This window comes from Thermobia domestica, chromosome 6 (genome assembly GCF_964235325.1).
Source record: "Thermobia domestica chromosome 6, izTheDome1.hap1.1, whole genome shotgun sequence".
Lineage (NCBI taxonomy): Eukaryota > Metazoa > Arthropoda > Insecta > Zygentoma > Lepismatidae > Thermobia > Thermobia domestica.
This window is the reverse complement of record NC_137459.1, coordinates 42,392,578-42,413,151: the sequence shown is the minus strand read 5'-3', so window position 1 is coordinate 42,413,151 and position 20,574 is coordinate 42,392,578. Positions and strand designations below refer to the sequence as shown.

Genomic DNA, 20,574 nt, shown 5'->3' with positions numbered 1-20,574 from the left:
AAAGCTTCACTTAGCTGGACAAAATACGCACAAGAGGTATTTATTTAATCAGGGTAGGATCAGGAATGTGTTTTTTTTACATTTGTTTACATTCCTGATTTTCTCACAAGAACATGGTTGTGCAGTTATACTGTTGTTCTAGTGAAACAAACCCTTTAACATAGTACATTCACACTTGCAAAACTATTTACATTGTATTTATATTAAATTTTAATGTTTCTCATTTCACAGTACAGTGGCACACGCCGACTTCGTGAGGCTCATGTCTGATATTTCTACAATACTTATAAATTGAATCAGACAAAATACAACAGACAAAGTGATAGGAGCTACGTAAATAAACAAGTATTAGTCTATCACTAAATGATAATGTTAGAAACAGAAAGATGTTTCCACAAAAATTCTATGTTCAACAAAAGTTTAAAATCTGAAATATAACACACGGAATAATTTACAGGGAAAATTCTTACTTCTCAGTATCCTCAGTTCCTTATCTTTGACCCATTTGCTCTTCAAGAGGGGAGAATAGGGGGACATGTCCCCAAATCTTGAAACTCGGGGGACTCTCCTGCCAGTAATCCGACTTGAAATGTGTTTTTTGGGGAGAAATGTGATGATTTGTGTCCGACGACCGCTTCATCTACATAGCCTGATATATAATATACAAAAGGTTCACCTCAGAAATCAGATTCATATACCGTAATATGAGTCTCAAAGTCCCTCCCACTTCAGAGTAAGTCTCAAATCTGCCAGAATCCCAATGTTGAAGACAACTCTGCTCCCCTGATCCTCCACAGAATTGTTTTTTAACTTCATAAACAATTTGAACATCGCTTACTAAAATAAGGGAACGGTCTTACCCTTTTCCCGAATGTTGAAGGCAGATGTGCACTGCTGCTCATGAAGGAATTTGAGTTGTTTACGAGGAAGATACTTTATCAAAAGCGACAGCTAAATGACGATTCTGAGATTTTTCATGTACATAATGCTCCTAGCAGTGGGCGAACAATCGCAGCAAAAGTGGGTGATATTCCGACAAAGTCGAGCAAGACTGGCATGTAAGTAGTTATGACATCGCCGATGACCTAAACATTTATCACCGAACAATGTAAAACTATTTGCAAAAAGCTGGCTACACAAAGAAGATCAACGTATGAGTTCACATGACCTGACTCAAAACATTTACTCGAACACATTTTGATCTTTGAATCTCTAGTGGCACGTAATGAACTGACGTTATGAAAAATGGATAAACTGGGGCAACAATCTTTAACCAAAAAGTGGTGAAGTGGGGATTAGCTTCATAGTCTGTGGCAAAGTCCACACTGACGCCCAGGAAAGCTTTGCTTACTGTTGCCAACACTCAACGAGAAAAAGTGGCTAAAATCAATAGCTAAAATGGCCAGAAATGAATATAAGAAAAGCAACCTTCCGCTCTGAGACAAAGATAAGTAAACCAGAATAGTACGTAGGTATAATAATACAAAATTAAAGCAAAATTTCCTCATGGAGAAAAATATCACCTTCTTCTGCAGGTTTAGGCGAAGCTTCTTTTATCTCGGTTGTATGTACTGTGCTGCTTTTGTATCAACTAGTTGTAAAACTGTGGATGAAATTTCGTATAAAATAACACTTTTACACACGATGCAACCCAAATCTCCCCATTAAAATTAAAGAAAGTGTTTTCGTTTTCAATTTGTTCCTGAGTTTTATTTTTTATTTTATTCACTTGATTAAATATACGCTTCATTTCCAATTTATTTACCATTCCATGAAATTTACGTTTGCCACTAATTTTCAATTTTGTCGATGTTATGTTCAAATTTCGCTGAACGCTGAAGCTAAGTCAGTAAACGACTCCTTCGCCGGTTTCAAATCCTTATTGACATTGAAAAGCAACATTTTCTGAAGTATATATATAATCAGGAAGTCTACTTTGAATTTATTTATTTATTTATTAATAAAACTTACACGTCTTTCCCGAAAATTTTACTCAACGTCTACTGGTAACTTACAGATTTTGAGCTCATTTTCTGCTGATTAACCCAGATATGAGGAGGGATCAATATAAACATTAATGATACGTTTTATGGGACAATTGTAGTAGTTTGGTTCAGAACGTTATCACTTAGAGAACGCATCAAAGTTAGAACATAGCAAAATGGTGTACAGAATAATTCAAAAAGTGTCAAAACGCAGAAAATGGCTGAAAGGAAAAAGCAAATGGGTAGAAAAGACACTAGTGGCTTTTTGGAACATTTGTGGCTAGCCATGTTCTCAAAGTGGCCAGATCTAGTCACAAAATGTCTAAATTGGCTACTCTAGCTTTGTTGTGCGTTTGGTGAGATTTGAAGGTCATCTCGCATCACATGCTGGTACCGCCAAACAGAACGATAGACTCGCACCTGTACTCTCGACAATTATAGTACTCGCGCTAAGTCTTGAAGCTTGGGCTCTAAACCAATCACAGAAATATTTTGCTTGAGCTCCGATGCATCGGAAAACTTCGGACCAATTCGTGGAGCCGCTTCCCGAGCGCACACTTGGGGTAACGTCAAACAGCTGAAATTCACCAACAATGTTGCCAAACTTTGAAGACATAGTAAATGAATATTTAAAAAAGCGTTTAAATATTACCAATAATAACACTCCACAACACTAACAAGTGTAACAATTATTCTAAAATGGTAACAATAACACGAATAGCAACAACGAAAATATAACGCAATAAAATAACAATTAACAAAACGGAACTTGGCGCCAATCCGACAACATTGTACTCTCGGGAGATGTTTTCCATGTAGCGCGAGAGAAGACACTGACAAAATTTGATGGGTTGGGGTTGACGAAAGGAACACACCCTCCCGTTCTATTGGGTGGTGAAATCAGCGGTGACAGCACCTAACAATGCAAAATAAACAGCCGCAGGTGGTTAACAGAGAGATATCACTGATAACACTAGACCATAAACATTTTAACGACTCGTCAGGATTGAGAGGATTTGGTTGGGAGGCAGGGTTGCTAATTTTTCTTAAGAAAAAATCGGGACGAGACAATCATGGTTGGAGGTCTTTCCCCAGGAGATGACTACACGTACGTCGAGTCGTTGGAAACAAGCTGAATAACGCGTACCTGAATGAATGTAGCACCTTAGTTGTTTTTTTTTTTTATTTTCCAACTCGCTGCTCATCACTAGGTATAAGCAATATATGCAACAAATTCAAACCAAAACAACTGCAATTTATTTAATATAAACAAAGTTTAGGGAGATGACTATATAGATTGTTTTTTATCACAAATGAGTGCATAACATTGTTAAGGAATTACTGACAACAGGTCTTATTCTTTGGCTATCATCATGCAACAAATTCAAACAAAAACAATTGTAATTTATTTAACATAAACAAAATACAAATTTGTTAAATTGATTTTATACATAAAACTGCGTGTATAAAAGAATAGGTTATTCCCTTGTAAAAATGGTCCATTAAAATATTAACATTGAAAATCGATACATCGGGAAAATATGCATCTCGACGAGTGTCCGGAACGGGACACGGGACAAATAAGTCAGAAATCGGTACAGTTCCGACAGAATCGGGACGGTTAGCAACCCTGTTGGGAGGTTTTTGATCTCTGCAGAACTCTGTGAATTATGTTATGCTTGTTTTAAAAGTAGTTTGTGAAAACTACACGCTACAAGTTGTTGACTAAAAATCACAAAAGCTCTATAGCAACGGGATCATCGTGTTGCCGAAAAATGACAAAGGTAATCGAACATAGTAGTGATTGATAATGTTATTTTCAAATAACAATAAACATATTTTCAATTTTGACATCAAAAATTTTTTACTTCCTAGACAACCTGATAGTTAGTTTGGCCTATTTTTGAGCAAAAATGCTGCATTATTAGCTTTAATTAAGCTACAGAAGATAGTCCAATCCTAGAGATAATGTTATAAGGAAGTTGAAAATTTAAGTCTACTACCTGACTGGAAGTAGTTGGTTGTCATTTGTAGGTGCGCGTGACAAAAGTCACGCGCACCTTCTCCACCTCGAAATCTGTGTCTGTCGAACATTCCTTAATGTCTTCTACTTCAGAAAACTGAAAGGTAAAAAAAACTACATTTAAAATCAATCCTTCAACAATATTTCTTCAATCATTCTACATTATTTACACCTGTTTTAATACTAATAACATAATTTTTCGTACTCTTATAGACGTTTCTGTTTCTGCACTAATTAATCACTTAAGGTTTATTGCTTTTAATAATTTACTAACAGTAAGCGAATGACCGCTAGTTTCACCAATATTCATTAAGTATTCTTAACGATTGTCCAATAATTTTATTCTATATTTAAGACACTGATTTGTTAAGCTGAGTAAGTTTAACTCATAATAGCAGATAGAGCTGGACATAATGCTCTATTGCTTTAAATACTGTGTGATTTATTATATAAAATTAGTGGTCCTTATGATAATTTTTGAAGTTCGGACTTTTAATATTTACAAGATGACGTTAGATTAACTAAAGTTGTAATGGCGTAGTTGGTAAGTCATTTGTCTACCAACCAGATGGCTTAGGTTTGACAGTTTTTGTTCTACCCTCGTATTCTGTAAAATGAGTATCTGCAAACAATAATGAATAAAGGGACAGATCGAGGGGGATTTCTCCCGGAGCTACAAAATTACTCTATGTCATTTCTCCGATCGTGCTCAACGTGGGTCTCCATCACTTTCGCAGTTCTACTCAATTGCATGTTTACTTAGAGCTCTCCTCGGAGGACATCTTCTGAAATCATCACTGGCTGGGGAAACCTGAGAGAAAACGACAGCCAAAGCGTCGGGATGACTACTGTATCTCCTGAATATGACCAAATCGAGAATATAGAACCATACTTCCACTCCACCAATGAGATTCTTTGTCTCGTTCCGAGTAGTTTGGGTGAATTGGAGTTTAAAGGACCTTTTCTAGCTAAAAGGCCACATGACACGTGTATCTACTTACAGTTTACACGGATTTCCCACAAGGTTCTAACTTGGAACCTCATGCATCAAAGGTGTGGGCACTAGCAGCTAGGACAGCGGGGATGGTTGTCCCGAATGGAGGGCATAACTTTGACATTTAATTGCCACACAATTTTAATTACATAAATTGGACATCCTGCACTAAGCACGGTCATAAGGTATACGGAATGAGTGGATAAAGCTATTACTACACTTTGTACAAACTATATTGCTTACTTTCTATTATACTAATTCAAAGAAAATAATAAAATATCTACATAATAAGACCAACTAATAGCACTTAAATACATAAGCTTCTTTGCCTTATTCGTTAAAATTGAGAGAAGTGATAACGAACGTAGTGAAAGTCATTAGGTAGAGTCCTCATTTAAGGATATACAAGAATTACCAAAAGCCCCTAGGTTGCTAAGCGATTAGCATACGCGCCCTTGATGTGGGAATTCCGGATGCGAGCCCCTGTGGTTCGGATCCTACATGAAATTGTACGTCCACGTTTCATATAGCATCGTTGCTGAATGGGAGGCTAAACTCAAAATGAAATGAAAACAAATCAAACAAAAATAACCAATTGTCTATGGCAGTAAACATTATTAACGGTTTCCTTCCCTCTATCACGTTTTCATAGGACAGTTAGGTGCTCTCTACAATTAAGCCGTAAAATACAACTCTAAACTATAATATTATTGTATATAAATTAATATACGCTCATTATCACTTCTCTCAATTTTAGCGAATAATTCAACAAAGCTTATGCATTTAAGTGTTATTACTTGGTCTTATTATGTAGATATTTTATTATTTACTTTGAATTAGTATATTTCAAGTAGCTGTTACTGACCAGAGCCCAGAGGGCATTCTCATGAAAACAATGATTAATTACAAACCGCTTTATATTTGTGTTGTGTATTTTGAACCAAACTCAGATCTTTCCTAATACGAATATTAGCACTATTCTCTTTGTGGGTGATATGAATTTGCCTGAAATAACTGGTACAAATTTTGATTTTCTACAATCAACCAATAAATCCCAAAGTCTGTATCATTTTATGTTGTATCATAACACGGAATCGCTCAATAATGTTACAAATTATTTAGGGAGAACATTAGATCTAGTAATAAGTATTCTTTCAAATCTAACAGTAGTGAGAGGAAACCGCATCCATTAATTAAAGAGGATAATTACCACCACTCTCTTTCTATAAGCTTTCCGCATATTAAACCATCTAGACTAAAAAACAAAAGAAATATATTTGGTTTCAATTTTAAGAAAGGAAATTATACAAATCTTTACAATGAGCTAGCGAGAATAGACTAACAGTATCAAAACGAATATACAGATCCAAATAAAGAAGTAGAAAAATTCTATAAAGTAATTTATGACATATTTGAGAAATGCATTCCCATGAAAAGGCCGACGCAAAAAAGCTTCCCTTGCTGGTTTACTAAAAGTATAATACAAAAAATAAAACTTAAATGGCAACATCGTATAAAATGGCTCAAGGGGAGGGGAACGACTAATTTTCAATATCATTATAACGAGTACTGCAGGCTACGTATTGAAGTGAAACGTGAAAAAGCTATAGCATATAATGACTTTATCTTCAATGCTGAAAATAGTGTAACCCAAGACCCATAATATTTCTGAACCTACATTAAAAATAAATCCCAACATCTTTCTACTGAGTCCGTGACCTATGACGGAGAGAGTCTGACTAAGAATGATGAAATTACAAAAGATTTTGCTCAACACTTCCAGTCCATTTACAATCAATCCTCCTCTTATATTCAAAATTGTATTAACTCACATAACAAAAAATATTAATATGAGGAATGCCATAACTTATTCAATATCACGGAGATTATTATAAAGAACATTAAATCGTAATAATGAAACTGAAACCGAATAAAGCAACTGGGCCTGACAATATACCATCTTATATTGTGAAGGGTTGCAGTAATATTTTGAAACATCCGCTATATACCTTATTTAACCTCTCGATAAGGACAAATGTTTTCCCAGATATATGGAAAGAATCAATAATATGCCCAGTCTCGAAATCCGGCAATAAAAATAGTGTAGAAAACTATCGTCCAGAAGCTATGTTACCAACAATTGCGAAAGTATTTGAAAGTGTCATTTATGATAAGGTGATGCATCATGTTAAACCTGCAATTTCAGTGTATCAACGTGGCTCCCTACAGAAAAGATCCACGTTGACTAACTTAACTATAATTTCAGATTTCATAACCTCTTCCTTGGATAACAATGGATAAGTAGACGTTATATATACGGATTTTTAAAAAGCATTTGATACTGTGGATCATGATATATTAATTCAAAAACTTGCCACGTTCAATTTTAACCCCCAAATGATTCTTTTAAATCTTATTTACGTGAACGTAGGCAATCCATTTTGTATAAATAATATAAAACCAAAAACTTTCGCGTAAATTCTGGAGTCCCTCAGGGGTCAAATCTTGGGCCTCTTTTGTTTTTATTATTTATTAATGATCTGTCAAGTTGTATTAAAAAATCTCATAAAATACTTTCTGCAGATGATTTGAAAATATTCGTAGATGTGAAATGTATAGATGACTGTCTACTCTTGCAACAAGATCTGACTAACATACTAGAATGATGTACTAGCAATAGACTTAAAGTAAATATTAATAAATGTAAAACCATGACATACAGTAGATGTGAGAAAATGTATGACTTTACTTACACGATCGATGGAATAAGTTTAGAAAAATTAGATAAATTAAAGATTTAGGTCATATTTGACAAAAAATTAATCTTTTCTCATCATGTGACAAATATTACTAAGGATGCATATAGAAATCTTGGGTTTCTCATCAGAGCAACCAAAGAATTTACGAATGTTAACTCTTTGAAAACACTGTACTTTTCTTACGTAAGATTCAAACTTGAATATGCCTCACTTATTTAGAACACTTCCGTGAAAAAACTTAGTCAAAAAATTGAGCAGATACAAAGCAAATTCATTTGAAAACACTTTACTATTCTTACGTAAGATTCAAACTTGAATATGCCTCACGTATTTGGAACACTTCCGTGAAAACCCGTAGTCGAAAAATTGAGCAGATACAAAGCAAATTCATACGTTTTCTCACATACAAAAGGACAGAATTTTATCTAAAATATGAATATGATAATTTACTTGGAAACTTTACACTTCAGACACTTGAACAAAGACGGAAGTTGAACGACCTCATTTTCTTGCACAGACTTTTGCAGAACTAAATAGATTGTACAGACATAATTACAAAGATAATGATACAGGTTCCAACCCTCAAAACACTCAAGGGAAATAGTGACCTATTCTACTGCAGGAAGGCACGTACAAATGCACTGTATATGTCAGCTACATGGAGAATTTGTGCTACGTGCAATAAAATCAGTAAGGATAATAAAAATGTAGATACATTTAATAGTTCTGAAAAGTTGTTCAAAAGAGTAATACTGCGTATTTTATTTTAAAAAATCAAGTAAACTCTATTATTTCAATTCAAAATTTTGTATTAAATTATGTAATTATGTATTAATCAATTTTAATTGTATCAATTTTAAAATTATGTATTTTATGTGGACACTGTAATTGGGCAGTAATGCCTGTTGTATCGATAAATAAGTAAATAAATAAATAAATAAATAAAAATAAGAAAAATATTATAGTAATATGAACGCAAGTTAATATTTACTAGAAGTATGTTTTATATTTTAAAACTAAGTTACAATAATGCAAAATTTTGTTCCTATTTATTAAGCTACGTACGTAATATTTTCGTATTTAAATATATAGATTTGTGTAAGTGTTCTGATATGCAAATATATACTTCCACTCTATGAACAATATATATTAAAGGATAAAATGAACAAAACACAACTAATAATTTATAATAATGCATTACTTACGTCCACATTGGAGTCACTTTCTGGTTTGGTAAACTTACTCTTCTGGAACCTCACTATACTACCTGGTTTCTGAAATGATAGAAACATCATTAGTCATTTTGTTTTCCTCTTTTTGTGTTTCAAGAAATCACCGAGGCCTAAGAATAAAATCATTTTGAAAATCACCGCTGTCTTAAAATATATTTGTAAAAAAATATATAAATAAAACGAACATATTTGTCAATGCATAATTATAAATTTAGTATGGCTTGCTACGAGACTCAGCACAAATAATTTAAGCTGTTCAAGAAGTAAAAGTACCTGATTTATAGGATAACAACTGATATTGACAACACTTTTCAACCCATTTTCTCGTATTCAAATATCCTAGCCGATTATGTAAAAATATTTTATTACATAACCACTAACACAGGCGAAGATAGGTACTCCAAGCTGACGTCACCACACACAAGCACACACACACAGACATATATATACCTGCACCGTTGCGTGTTACTTGCCACGGTGTTAGTTGCCACTATTGGAATTTCGTGTTACTTGCCACGGTTACCTTATCGCATATTTATCTATCTATGACAGCGTGTCCGTTGCCATGCATCTGCATCTAGATTTGACCTTAAGGGGGTGGGGATAATTTAACTGTGTTGTTTTATCTTGGCTGGAAAGCTCATTCTAGTTTCTTATAACAGCGAAACAGACTTCCTTCCATAATTTCTTCTTTATATATATTTCTTCTTTAATGCTGGGCGTTTCTATATTTTCTCAATTAATTTTTCATAGTCTTTATCACTAATTAAAGACATGCTAGTCACTAATCAAATAGTGTATTAGTTTCCATTGCGAACACTTCTTTTCACGCGCTACACACGGAACGAACTGTTACGTGAAAAAAACTTCTAGAAAACATTTATTTTTTACCTTTCTACTTGGAGATATCTCGGCAACTTTCCTGTTGCCGTAGCCTCAGTGAGCGGACTCCCATAAGATTCAATGCATTTTTAGATGTTGCGCAACTGTTCCGTCGCCGAACTGTTGCCCTGCTGTCACCCTGCTTAGCAACACCTCAGCAACTTTTCTGTCGCCGTCGTCTCAGTGAGCGGACTCCCATAAGACTCAATGTATTTAGCCAGAGCAACAAGATAGTTGCCCGACAAAATGTTGCCAGTGAGCGGTAGGCCTAAGGCAATAGCTTGGCGACGAGAACAGTTGGGCAACATCTAAAAATGCATTAAGTCTTATGGGAGTCCGCTCACTGCGGCGACGGCGACAGAAAAGTTGCCGAGGTACATCCAAGCAAAGAGATAAAAAAAAAGATGTTTTCTACAAGTTTTTTCACATAACAGTTCGCTCCGTGCATAAAGTATGAAAAGAAGTGTTCGCAATGGAAGCTAATACATGTATGTCTTTAATTAGTGGTAAAGACAATGAAAAATTGAGGAAATAGAGAAACATCCAGCGTTATATAAAAAGAAAAGTTTGCAAGAATATTTAGATATAAATTGAGAGAAGAAATTGTGGGAGAAAGTGTGTTTCACTATTGTAAGAAACTGGAACGAGCTTCCCAGCCAAGAAAAACATAACACAGGTATTTACACAGGAGTCTATTACATTTTGAGATGAAAATGAAATGAAACCTTGGAGTTTTGTTCCACGGTTATGCCGGGTAGGCTAAAGGACACGGCGATGATGAGAATAAATGAAATGGCAAGATGAAGAAAGTGGGAGGAAATGGGAAAACCCATCTAGACGGTGTTTGTCCACCACAAACCCCACTTATAATCATTATGACGTGCGGCGCGCAAGTGACAAGGTTCCTATTGGAACCACCTAGGAGTATGGATCGAATGTGATGTAATATATAAATCATTGCGTTTCTTCCATGCTTTCAGGCGGCGAAATGAGCGCTCGAATTACTGAAGAACTTCAATTGTTTGTGTAGATTTGCAAGAATACTCCTTTCATCAGAATCTTGTTTTGTTTCTTGTATTTCGTGTGAGTTTTGTGACATGCATAAATGTAACAAGGCAGGGGGGGGGCAGGGAGGGGCATTTGCCCCCCTGAGTTTGAGATTTATATAGATTTTATCAACAGAATAGTAGCAAATCAGTGAAAAACGCGAAATTTTACTTATTTCAAGGGATCTTACACCCCAAGCAAAATTTGAAATGACGCTTCTGTAACAAGGTTCCTATTTCTTAAATCAGAAATTTGCTTTGTTCCTTGCGTTTAAGGTGATTGCCTTGCTTTGAAAATTGCTTGGGAAATTACTCCCACCCCCTCAAGGTCAAACCTAGATGCAGGTGCGTGGCAACGTACACGTTGTCATAGACAGATAAATATGCGATAAGGTAACCGTGGCAAGTAACACGAAATTCCAATAGTGGCAAGTAACACCGTGGCAAGTAACACGCAAACACCTGCACACACACACACACACACACACACACACACACACACACACACACACATACACACATACATACAAACAAACAGAAAACTAAAAAAAAAACATATAAACAAATATTACCAATATTATATTACATTAGTAAACGCTGACACAAAATAACAAACATACTACAAAATTATCTTTAACCATCTGCAGCACACCAAAAATCAATACCGCAGAATGTTATGGCACAGAGCTTTAAAGTAAGGATACTTTGTTCGATGACCGTGATTCTATCATAAAAATGTCTCTTCTTGCAATCTATAAACTAAATTTACCTTGACAGAAGTAGCAACTTGCTAGAAGCCCATTCAACCCAGTGGGGTGGCAAACCGATTTTCTTTCTATCTATCAGAAAATAAGTCCCACCTTACGTTTTCATAAGCCAAAATTCCGGCGCTATAGACGATCCAATGATAGATTTTAAACAACTAATGAAATTTTGAAGATTAGGCAAAAAAAAAAAAAAAAAAAAAAAACTTTGCAAAACTATATAAAGAAAGAAAGAAAGAAAGAAAAAAGAAATAGCAAACGAATACCTCGCCCTAATAACTAAAACAAAATTACGACAATTGCCATACCAATTGCTACAATGACAACCTAATGTTACAAGCTTTCTACAAAGGTAAAAATGTAAACCTTGAAAAGTTATAACAAAATAACACATTTAGAAATGTAGCACTAACAAAAGCTTGTGAAAAACACAAACAGAGCGTGGCATGCTGACAACAGGAGTCTGCATGCTGGAAAACAACGCACCTGTTCACTGCACGAATGTTCGCCAGACAGTGCACGACCCTGGGTATGAAATCCGTCATAGTTCGCGTTTTCTCTCGACCAAACACCATCTTCATTCCATCTCTTCCGAACCATGCAGTCATTTCCTAGACGGAAGCACTGCGATGTTGCCACACTACTCACTAAGGTACAGTAGTGGCTTTTGGACCATTACACCTTACTTCACGTTCGAAACTATAACAGAGCAACGGTGCTTATAAGTGGAAATGTTCGAAAGTACTTAAGAATATCACGTTGCAAGGAATGCATCGAATTACCAGTCAACCTATATATATATATATATATATATATATATATATATATATATATATATATATATATATAGGGTGAATCAAAATAAGTGTTACAAGCCAATATCTCGCGAACTATACATCATATAAGAAAATATTAAGAGACAATGTCCAATACAGAGGGACCTAATAAATGAGTCAAACATTAGGTTTCCCCCGCCCCCAATTTGGGGAGAGGAGGGTGAACGTGAAATTTTCAAATGGAAACATAGGTCGAGTGATACCTCGTTCGAAAGAGCTTGAAAAATTGAACAATTTTTGTAGGAAACAATTTTTGATATGGGCACCGTTTTCAAGATAGACCCCAAAATTGGTCCTGTATCAGATAAAAATTCCAGTACTTATAAATCGGAAACGTATGAGTAGGAAACGATTAAACAAAAAATGAAAAACGGAAACATCATAGGCAATGTGGAATGATGTTGTCGTGGTGTCCCCAGGGCCCTAATCATGGGGCCCCGGGACCAATTTCAAAATTTAAAATAGGAATATATCTGTAGGTTGAGTGATACCTTGTTTGATAGATCGTGGAAAGCCAAACAGCTTCGTACAAAATTTGTTTTCATTTTGGGCAGGCCTGTTTCAAAATGGCCGTCAAAAATGGTTCCACATTCAGATAGAAAGTGCAGTGTTCAAATTGAGTATTACACGCAATATCAAGCGAACTACGCATCAAATAAAAAAGTGTTAAGAGTCAATGTACAATAGAGAAAGCATGAAATTTGTGTTAAAATTCCCTCGCTCCCTTTTGTATGGAGGGGCGTACATGGAATTTTCAAATCGCAACATAGGGTGAGTGATGCCTCTTTGATAGATCGTGAAATAGCAAACAGCTTACTACAAAAGTTGTTTTGATTTCAGGCAAGCCTGTCACAACAGCATTACCACAACCTAACATCATGTAAAGTAGTAGGATAACGTTTAGTAATTCTACGGGTATGTGCGATGTTAAAAATTGTAATTTCAATCACTGTAAAGCAAATAATTTCAACACTTACCATGTTACAAATGATGCTCTATATGTCCTCCATCCTGCTCCACACACCTCCGTAAGCGGCGGCATAGGGATGTTCGTACATCATGTAGCATCTCTGGAGTGATAGATGCACACACACCTAGGATACGCGCCTTAATATCATCAGTAGTTGTTGGTACGTTGGACATTACCCGATCCTTAACATAACCCCAGAGGAAAAAATCAAGTGGGGTTAGGTCAGGAGATCGTGGAGGCCAGTGAATAGGACCTCGACGCCCAATCCATTTATTCACCATACGGTGGTCCAATAAGGCTCTGACCTAATGTGCGTTGTGTGCTGGAGCACCATCATGTTGATACCACATTCTTATACGTTCAGCGAAAGGAATATTCTCTAACAACTCCGGGTATAGTACATCACTGACAAATGCGGCATAGGTATCACCAGAAAGACGTCCATCAAAAAAATATGGCCCAATGATATGGTTACCAAGGATGCCACACCATACATTAAGAGACCACCGATGCTGATGAGCAACTTGTCTCTGCCATAGTGGATTTTCCCTAGCCCAATAATGCATATTATATCGGTTTACGTGTCCTGCGTTTGTAAATGTAGCTTCATCGCTAAACAAGATGGTGGATATGAAGTTGCGCTGTCTGTTTTCCATACCTTCCAACCATAGACAAAATTGCAATCTGGCATGAAAATCATTGCCAGATAGTTCCTGATGTAAAATGATATGATACGGATGAAACATGTACTCGTGCAAAATACGCACTACAGATCTTTGGCTAACTCCACTGGCCTGAGCGAGATGTCTCGTGGTAACATGTGGGTCTACATGCACTGCTGCCAATATTCCTGTTGCACGTTCTTCATTGGTTCCAGAGCGGTAACGACTCCTACCTCGTCCCCGGACAAGACTACCATGTTGCCGCAAACGTCTCTCCAATCGCAGAAATGCCATGTGAGATGTTAGTTGTCGTTGGGGATAGCGCATTGTATACATTCGTGCCGCGTTACGATAGTTTCTTCTACATTCGCCCAACACCAGCAACATATCTACACAATGATCAAACACCGCCATTGCTCTATTCAAACGCTACCCGAACTAATAATATTAATGCGATGTGTTCGTTTCCTTGTACGGAAAACTTATCACCAAAGTTGATATCCCGTTCTTTCTATGTCTGCACACTTACACTTACATTTATTATGTTTCCATAGCGATTACATTAATAGTTGACGATCAAAAATAATCTAAAGTTATTTCTTTGCAACTTTCTTTTCTTTGTATAAAACGGCTCAAATAATTCGCCTCTGATCCTTTTTTTATAAGATGGTACAGATTGTTAATGCAATATACAACGTTATCGTTGTACTATGTTCCGAAGGCCGTCGGTTCCATTCCCCAGGCAATGACGTTGACAGGCTTTCCTTACTCTAACTGGGCACATGTTGAGATGTTGCCTACAAGTAGGGCCTAATAGGTACCTTACTATCCCTTTCTCATAGGATTGTAGTGATTGAGGAACGACGTCTCTTTGCGCATACGTATTAGTATTATTCATTGTCTTATTATTTTCATTCATATTATTATTATTATTATTACTAGTTTCATATTATTTTTCGTAGTAGTATCCTTCTTCTTCTTCTTCTTCTTCTTCTTCTTATTATTATTATTATTATTATTACGTTAACCCTTATAGGTCGATTTTGCCCCCAATCATTTTACTTGTTATTCACTTACAGTATGATGATGGAACCTCGTGTTCGACATATTTTTAGGCCTGTTTGTATTGTACATTGACTCTTAACACTTTTTATTTGATGCAAAAATTCGCGGGATATTGGCTTGTAACACTCAGTTTGAACACTGCACTTTCTATCTGAATGTGGAACCATTTCCGGCGGCCATTTTGAAACAGGCTTGCCCGAAATCAAAACATTTTTTTCCCTAAGCTGTTTGGTTTTCCATAATCTATCAAACAAGGTATCACTCGACCTATATTCAGATTTGAAATTTTAAAATTGGTCCTGGGGCCCCATGATGGGGCCCTGGGGCACCACGACAACACCATTCCACGTTGCCTATGGCGTTTACTTTTTTCATTTTTTGTTTCATATTTTTCTACTTAGCCGTTTCCGATTTATAAGTACTGGAAATTTTATCTCCTTCAGGACCAATTTTGGGATCTATCTTGAAAGCGGTGCCCATTTTCAAAAATTGTTTCCTACAAAATTTGTTCAATTTTTCAAGCTCTTTCGAACAAGGTATCACTCGACCTATGTTCCTATTTGAAAATTTCACGTTTACCCTCCTCCCCCAAAAATGGAGGGCGGGGAAAACCTAATGTTTGACTTATTTTTAGGCCCCTCTGTATTGTACATTGTCTCTTAATATTTTTCTTATATGATGTATAGTTCGCGAGATATTGGTTTGTAACAATTATTTATAAGTACTGGAAATTTTATCGGATACAGGACCATTTTTGGGGCCCATCTTAAAAACGGTGCCCATTTTCAAAAATTGTTTCCTACAAAAATTGTTCAATTTTTCAAGCTCTTTCGAAAGAGGTATCACTCGACCTATGTTCCTATTTGAAAATTTCACGTTCACCCCCTCCCCCCAAACTGGGGGGCGGGGGAAACCTAATGTTTAACTTATTTTTAGGCCCCTCTGTATTGTACATTGTCTCTTAATATTTTTCTTATATGATGTATAGTTCGCGAGATACTGGCTTGTAACACTTATTTTGACTCACCCTGTATATATATATATATATATATATATATATATATATATATATATATATATATATATATATATATATATATATATATATACACCGAGCGAGTCATAAGTCCCTTGCCATAGGCCAACTCGGTAACTATTGAAGATATGAAAGAATAATGATAAGATTTTGATTGCCAAGTGTGCGTTGTCAATCTAAAATGGAATTTTGGCAATCGGACCAACCGTTTAAGCTCGTCACTAGTATAGCACCCAATAATAAAGAAAAATTCAACGTTGCCACGTCAGTGGGGGACAAGGTGGAATGAAATAATCTGGGTTGTGAAATACCCTGGACCAAGGAGAAAAGAAAAGAGAGCAAATTAAAGAACAAAGGAGCAGACCTAATTGCAGGGCCCACGACAGTGGCATCAGCACCGCAAAGGGAGGGGTAAGAGAGAGGAGGTATACGAGGAAAACAAACAAATGAAAATAAGTCGTGTAGTTTTCTGACAGATTTACTGTACATGTTAGTGAGCAGAAATGTACATACCTCACGCACGCACGGAACCTACTTCGAGGCGCAACTGCCCTGGGCACTATGTCAAATTGGTGTCCCTCCTGCTGGTGGAACAAACGGATACGGTGTCGCACACTACCACGCACACGCCGGAGTGTTTGGGGTATTATTGTTCTACACACGTTCCGAATATTCTCCTGCAGCTGTTCCACGGTTCTGGGTCTATTCCGATACACAACGGACTTCAGATACTCCCACAAGTAAAAGTCTAACGGCGTGAGGTTATCTGGGCGGCCATTGCACGGGACCGCTTCGACCAATCCATCGGCCAGGAAGCTCCTCGTTGAACCATTGTAGCACTGTGCGGCCGTAATGTGGCTTTGCTCCATCATGCTGGAAATAATATATACGCCGCGATACCAAAGGCATTTCATCCCGATACGGCTCTAATGTGGTGTGCAGATGATGTAGATACTGGTCTCATATTAACTTATCGGGCAAAAACACGGGCCCTAATATGACGTTGCAGTGTATTCCACACCACACATTCACTCGCGAATCGGCTTGATTGGGCGCTTCAACAACTATGTGAGGGTTCTCGCGAGACCAGTACACAGCGTTGTGTCTGCTGATTGTGCCGTTGAGGTGGAAAGTAGCCTCATCACCGAACAGAATGTCAGCCTCTAGCATAGGATGTTGTGTTCGTGTCCGGTGAAACCACTCACAGAACTCTGTTCGTCTGTCTGTGTCATCTTCATGTAACGCTTGCACCAAATGTAGCTTGAAAGGATTATACCGTTCACGTGATAAAATTCTAGAAACCAACTTTTGAGATATGGATGCCTCTTGTATCCTCGTCGCCAAAAGTGCCTTTACATCGCCGTGACGGGTATGTGACGGAGCAGTACACCAAGGAAGGGATGGTTGCATAAGAAATTGTGATTAATTTTGAAGAGCTCTTATTTTGACTAGGGAAATAACGTAGGTATAGGGAGTAAAGGCACAGATTTGAACCGTCAGTACACTGCCATCTCTGAAAAGATTCGTATTCTCAGTTTTTCAATTTATTGTCTTATATGTTAAATTAATAACTGCTAACAATTGCTACTAGAGCTTTTTACTCTTCAGAAATTTCCTACGACATGTTCGCAGGACACTTTTCTAAGTCCTAAATTTGTGCGTGAATTATTTCATTCGCTTCACTGACCTTATTTGAGAATGGAATCTAATTACACTGACCGTGAATATGTTTCGCTGTTGTCAAGCAAGGGCCGTAACAAACATAAATAAGGTTCTTATTATTAAATAAAACACAGAAGTATTTATTGTGTGTATAGCACAATATAATACAGTAACTAAGCAATATGATAATCACTAACACCAGCAGAATTTTTTCCAACGGGAGGGAGGGGGGGGGCAAAAGGCCCATATAGAGTTTTTCGATTTATTGCCCTATATATATTGTTTAAATTCATAACATTTATAATTGGCAGCATATATTTTCTTACTTTTTAAAATCGCCGCTGTAGCCTATTAGTTAGAACATTCATCTCCAGACACGATGTAGAGAGAAGAGAAAGAAAGAGATATGACTAGTAGCGTAACAAATTTTACTGTGCCAGGGATCGATTAATAATCAATTTACTCATACCCGCCGCCTGCCCCAGGAATTTTAGCTGCTGCGTTATATATATGGTTCTATGTCAAAAGGGCCAGACAAAAGGGCGAGGAAAGGGCTCAAGGCAAAACGGGCCCACGTCAAAAGGGCCCTGCGTCAAATGGACCCGTGTCAAAACGAGACCCGCTACAAAAGAGCCCGAGTCAAAAGGGACCTGGTCGAAAGATCTCCGCAACAAAAATTAACGAGTCAAAACGGCCCCGCGTCAAATGGATCCGGCTCAAAAGGGTCCTGCGACAAAAAGGACCCGAGTAAAAACGGCCCCACGTGAAAAGAGCTCAGGTCAAAAGGCATCCGGTCAAAAGAACCCGGGTAAATGGCCACCCGCGACAAAAGACCCCGACTAAAAACGGCCCCTGGTCATTAGATCTTGACGACAAAAGGCCCTGTGCCAAAAGGGCCGAATCCAAACTGCCCCGCGTCAAAAGGAGCCGGGTCAAAAGGGCCCGCGACAAAGTGGCCCTGGGTCAAAATAGGCCCGGTCAAGAGGGCTCGCTCAAAAGGGCCCGAGTGAGAACGGCTCCGCGTCAAAACGGCATGGGTCAAAATGTCTCGGCGTCAAAAGGCACGAGTCAAAACAACCCCTGGTCAAAATGATCCGGCTCAAAAGGTCTCGAGTTTAAAGGGCACTGCGTCAAAAGAGCCCGGGTCAAATGGACCCTGCCTCAAAAAGTCCCGTTTCAAAACAGCCCAGCGTGAAAAAGGCCTTGGTCCAATGTTCTCCGCGACAAAATGACCAGATTCAAAATGGTCCCGTGTTAAGAGGGGTAGAGTCAAAAAGGCCCTACGTCAAATGGACCGTACCAAAAGGGGTACGCTACAAAAAGGCCCGAGTCAAAAAGGCTCGGGTCCGAAGGTCCCGCGACAAAAAGACCCGAGTCAAAACGGCCCTGCGTCAAACGGGCCCGAGTAAAAACGGCTCTGCGTGAAAAGAGCCCTGGTCAAAAGGGCCCGGATAAAAGGACTCCAGGACAAATGTGCCTGAGTCTAAACGACCCGGCGTCAAAAGATCTCGACGACTAAAAGGCTTGAGTCTAAAGGGCCCGAGTGAAAGGGTCTCCGCGAAAAAAGGGACCCCGTTTAAACGGCCCCATCAAAAGGGCCCGGGTCAAAAGGACTCTAGTTAAAAGGGCCCTGCGTCGAAAGAGCCAGGGTCAAAAGGGCCCCGCCTTAAAAAAGCCTGAGTCAAAACGGCTCAGCTTGGAAAATGTCCGGGCGAAAGGGCCCCGCGACAAAAAGACACGAGTCAAAAGGGCCCAGCGTCAAAATTGCCCGGTAAATACGGTCCACGTTTAAAAAGCCTGAGATGAAAGCAACAGTGGAAATCAGGCATGCACAAGGGGAAAGTATCCCCTTAGTAAGTTGAAGTGTTTGTGCAAAAGAAGGAAAAATATCTGTAGTTATTAGTAACAAATAGGAAATTTGAATGGTGAAATTAGTTTTGTTTGGCTGTTGATTGTTCTGCAACAATCGCTATTGCTTAAGTCGTTCTCCGTTAAAGTTTGTTTGCACTTCCGACTGTCTGAGTTTGTATTCTTGATGCATAGCCTAATCAAACTCTATCTATTATTGATTTTCCCCTTAGTTCTAAAATTTCATTTCTACCCCTGGATCAAAGTATAGAATGATACATTTTCTGTGGAAAAAATTAGTATAATGTTGCTGTGAGAAGACATATGTGGATCTGTATACAGCGTGTGGATCTGTATACACAGTAGAGTATGTTCCTCACGAGAAAGACGAGAAAAGATATTTTCTCGTCTCGTCAATTTTTATAGAATTCTCGTCTAGTCTCGATTTTCGAAGACGATTATTTCTCTTTCGTCTCGATAATCTAAAAAGTTTTTCCCGTCTCCTCTTGTCTCGTAAAGTAGTTTCTGGTCTCGATTCAGAAGAAATACTCTGCTAATTTTTATCTCGCTTGATGGCAATTGAAGAGAGTACTACAAATCTGTTTTGAGATCAGCCCTATGTAATTGGGAGAGAGACGAAACCAAATCAAACAAAACGTGAATTTTAGCTTTCTTCTTGAGAACCGAGATTATATGAGACGTAGATGGTAGATCTACATTTTAAAGTGGAACTCGAACTCGAGCTCTCATACAGAAAAGGCTCATGCGCTAGTCGTTAGAGCAATAGTTACGGCTACGACAATAAATAAT

At 37.6% G+C, this 20,574-nt stretch overlaps 1 protein-coding gene across 1 annotated transcript in view; it reads right to left on the bottom strand.

Moving 5' to 3' along the window:
• The window catches only part of LOC145687164 (phenylalanine--tRNA ligase alpha subunit-like), a 127,505-nt gene that overhangs the window by 26,138 nt on the left and 80,793 nt on the right, over positions 1-20,574 (bottom strand). The window contains exons 8-9 of the mRNA XM_081760626.1: positions 8,967-9,035; positions 4,046-4,105 (exon numbers count right to left, since the gene is read on the bottom strand). Coding sequence (XP_081616752.1) covers positions 4,046-4,105; positions 8,967-9,035 — 129 coding nt within the window. The remainder of the gene's footprint in view (positions 1-4,045; positions 4,106-8,966; positions 9,036-20,574) is intronic.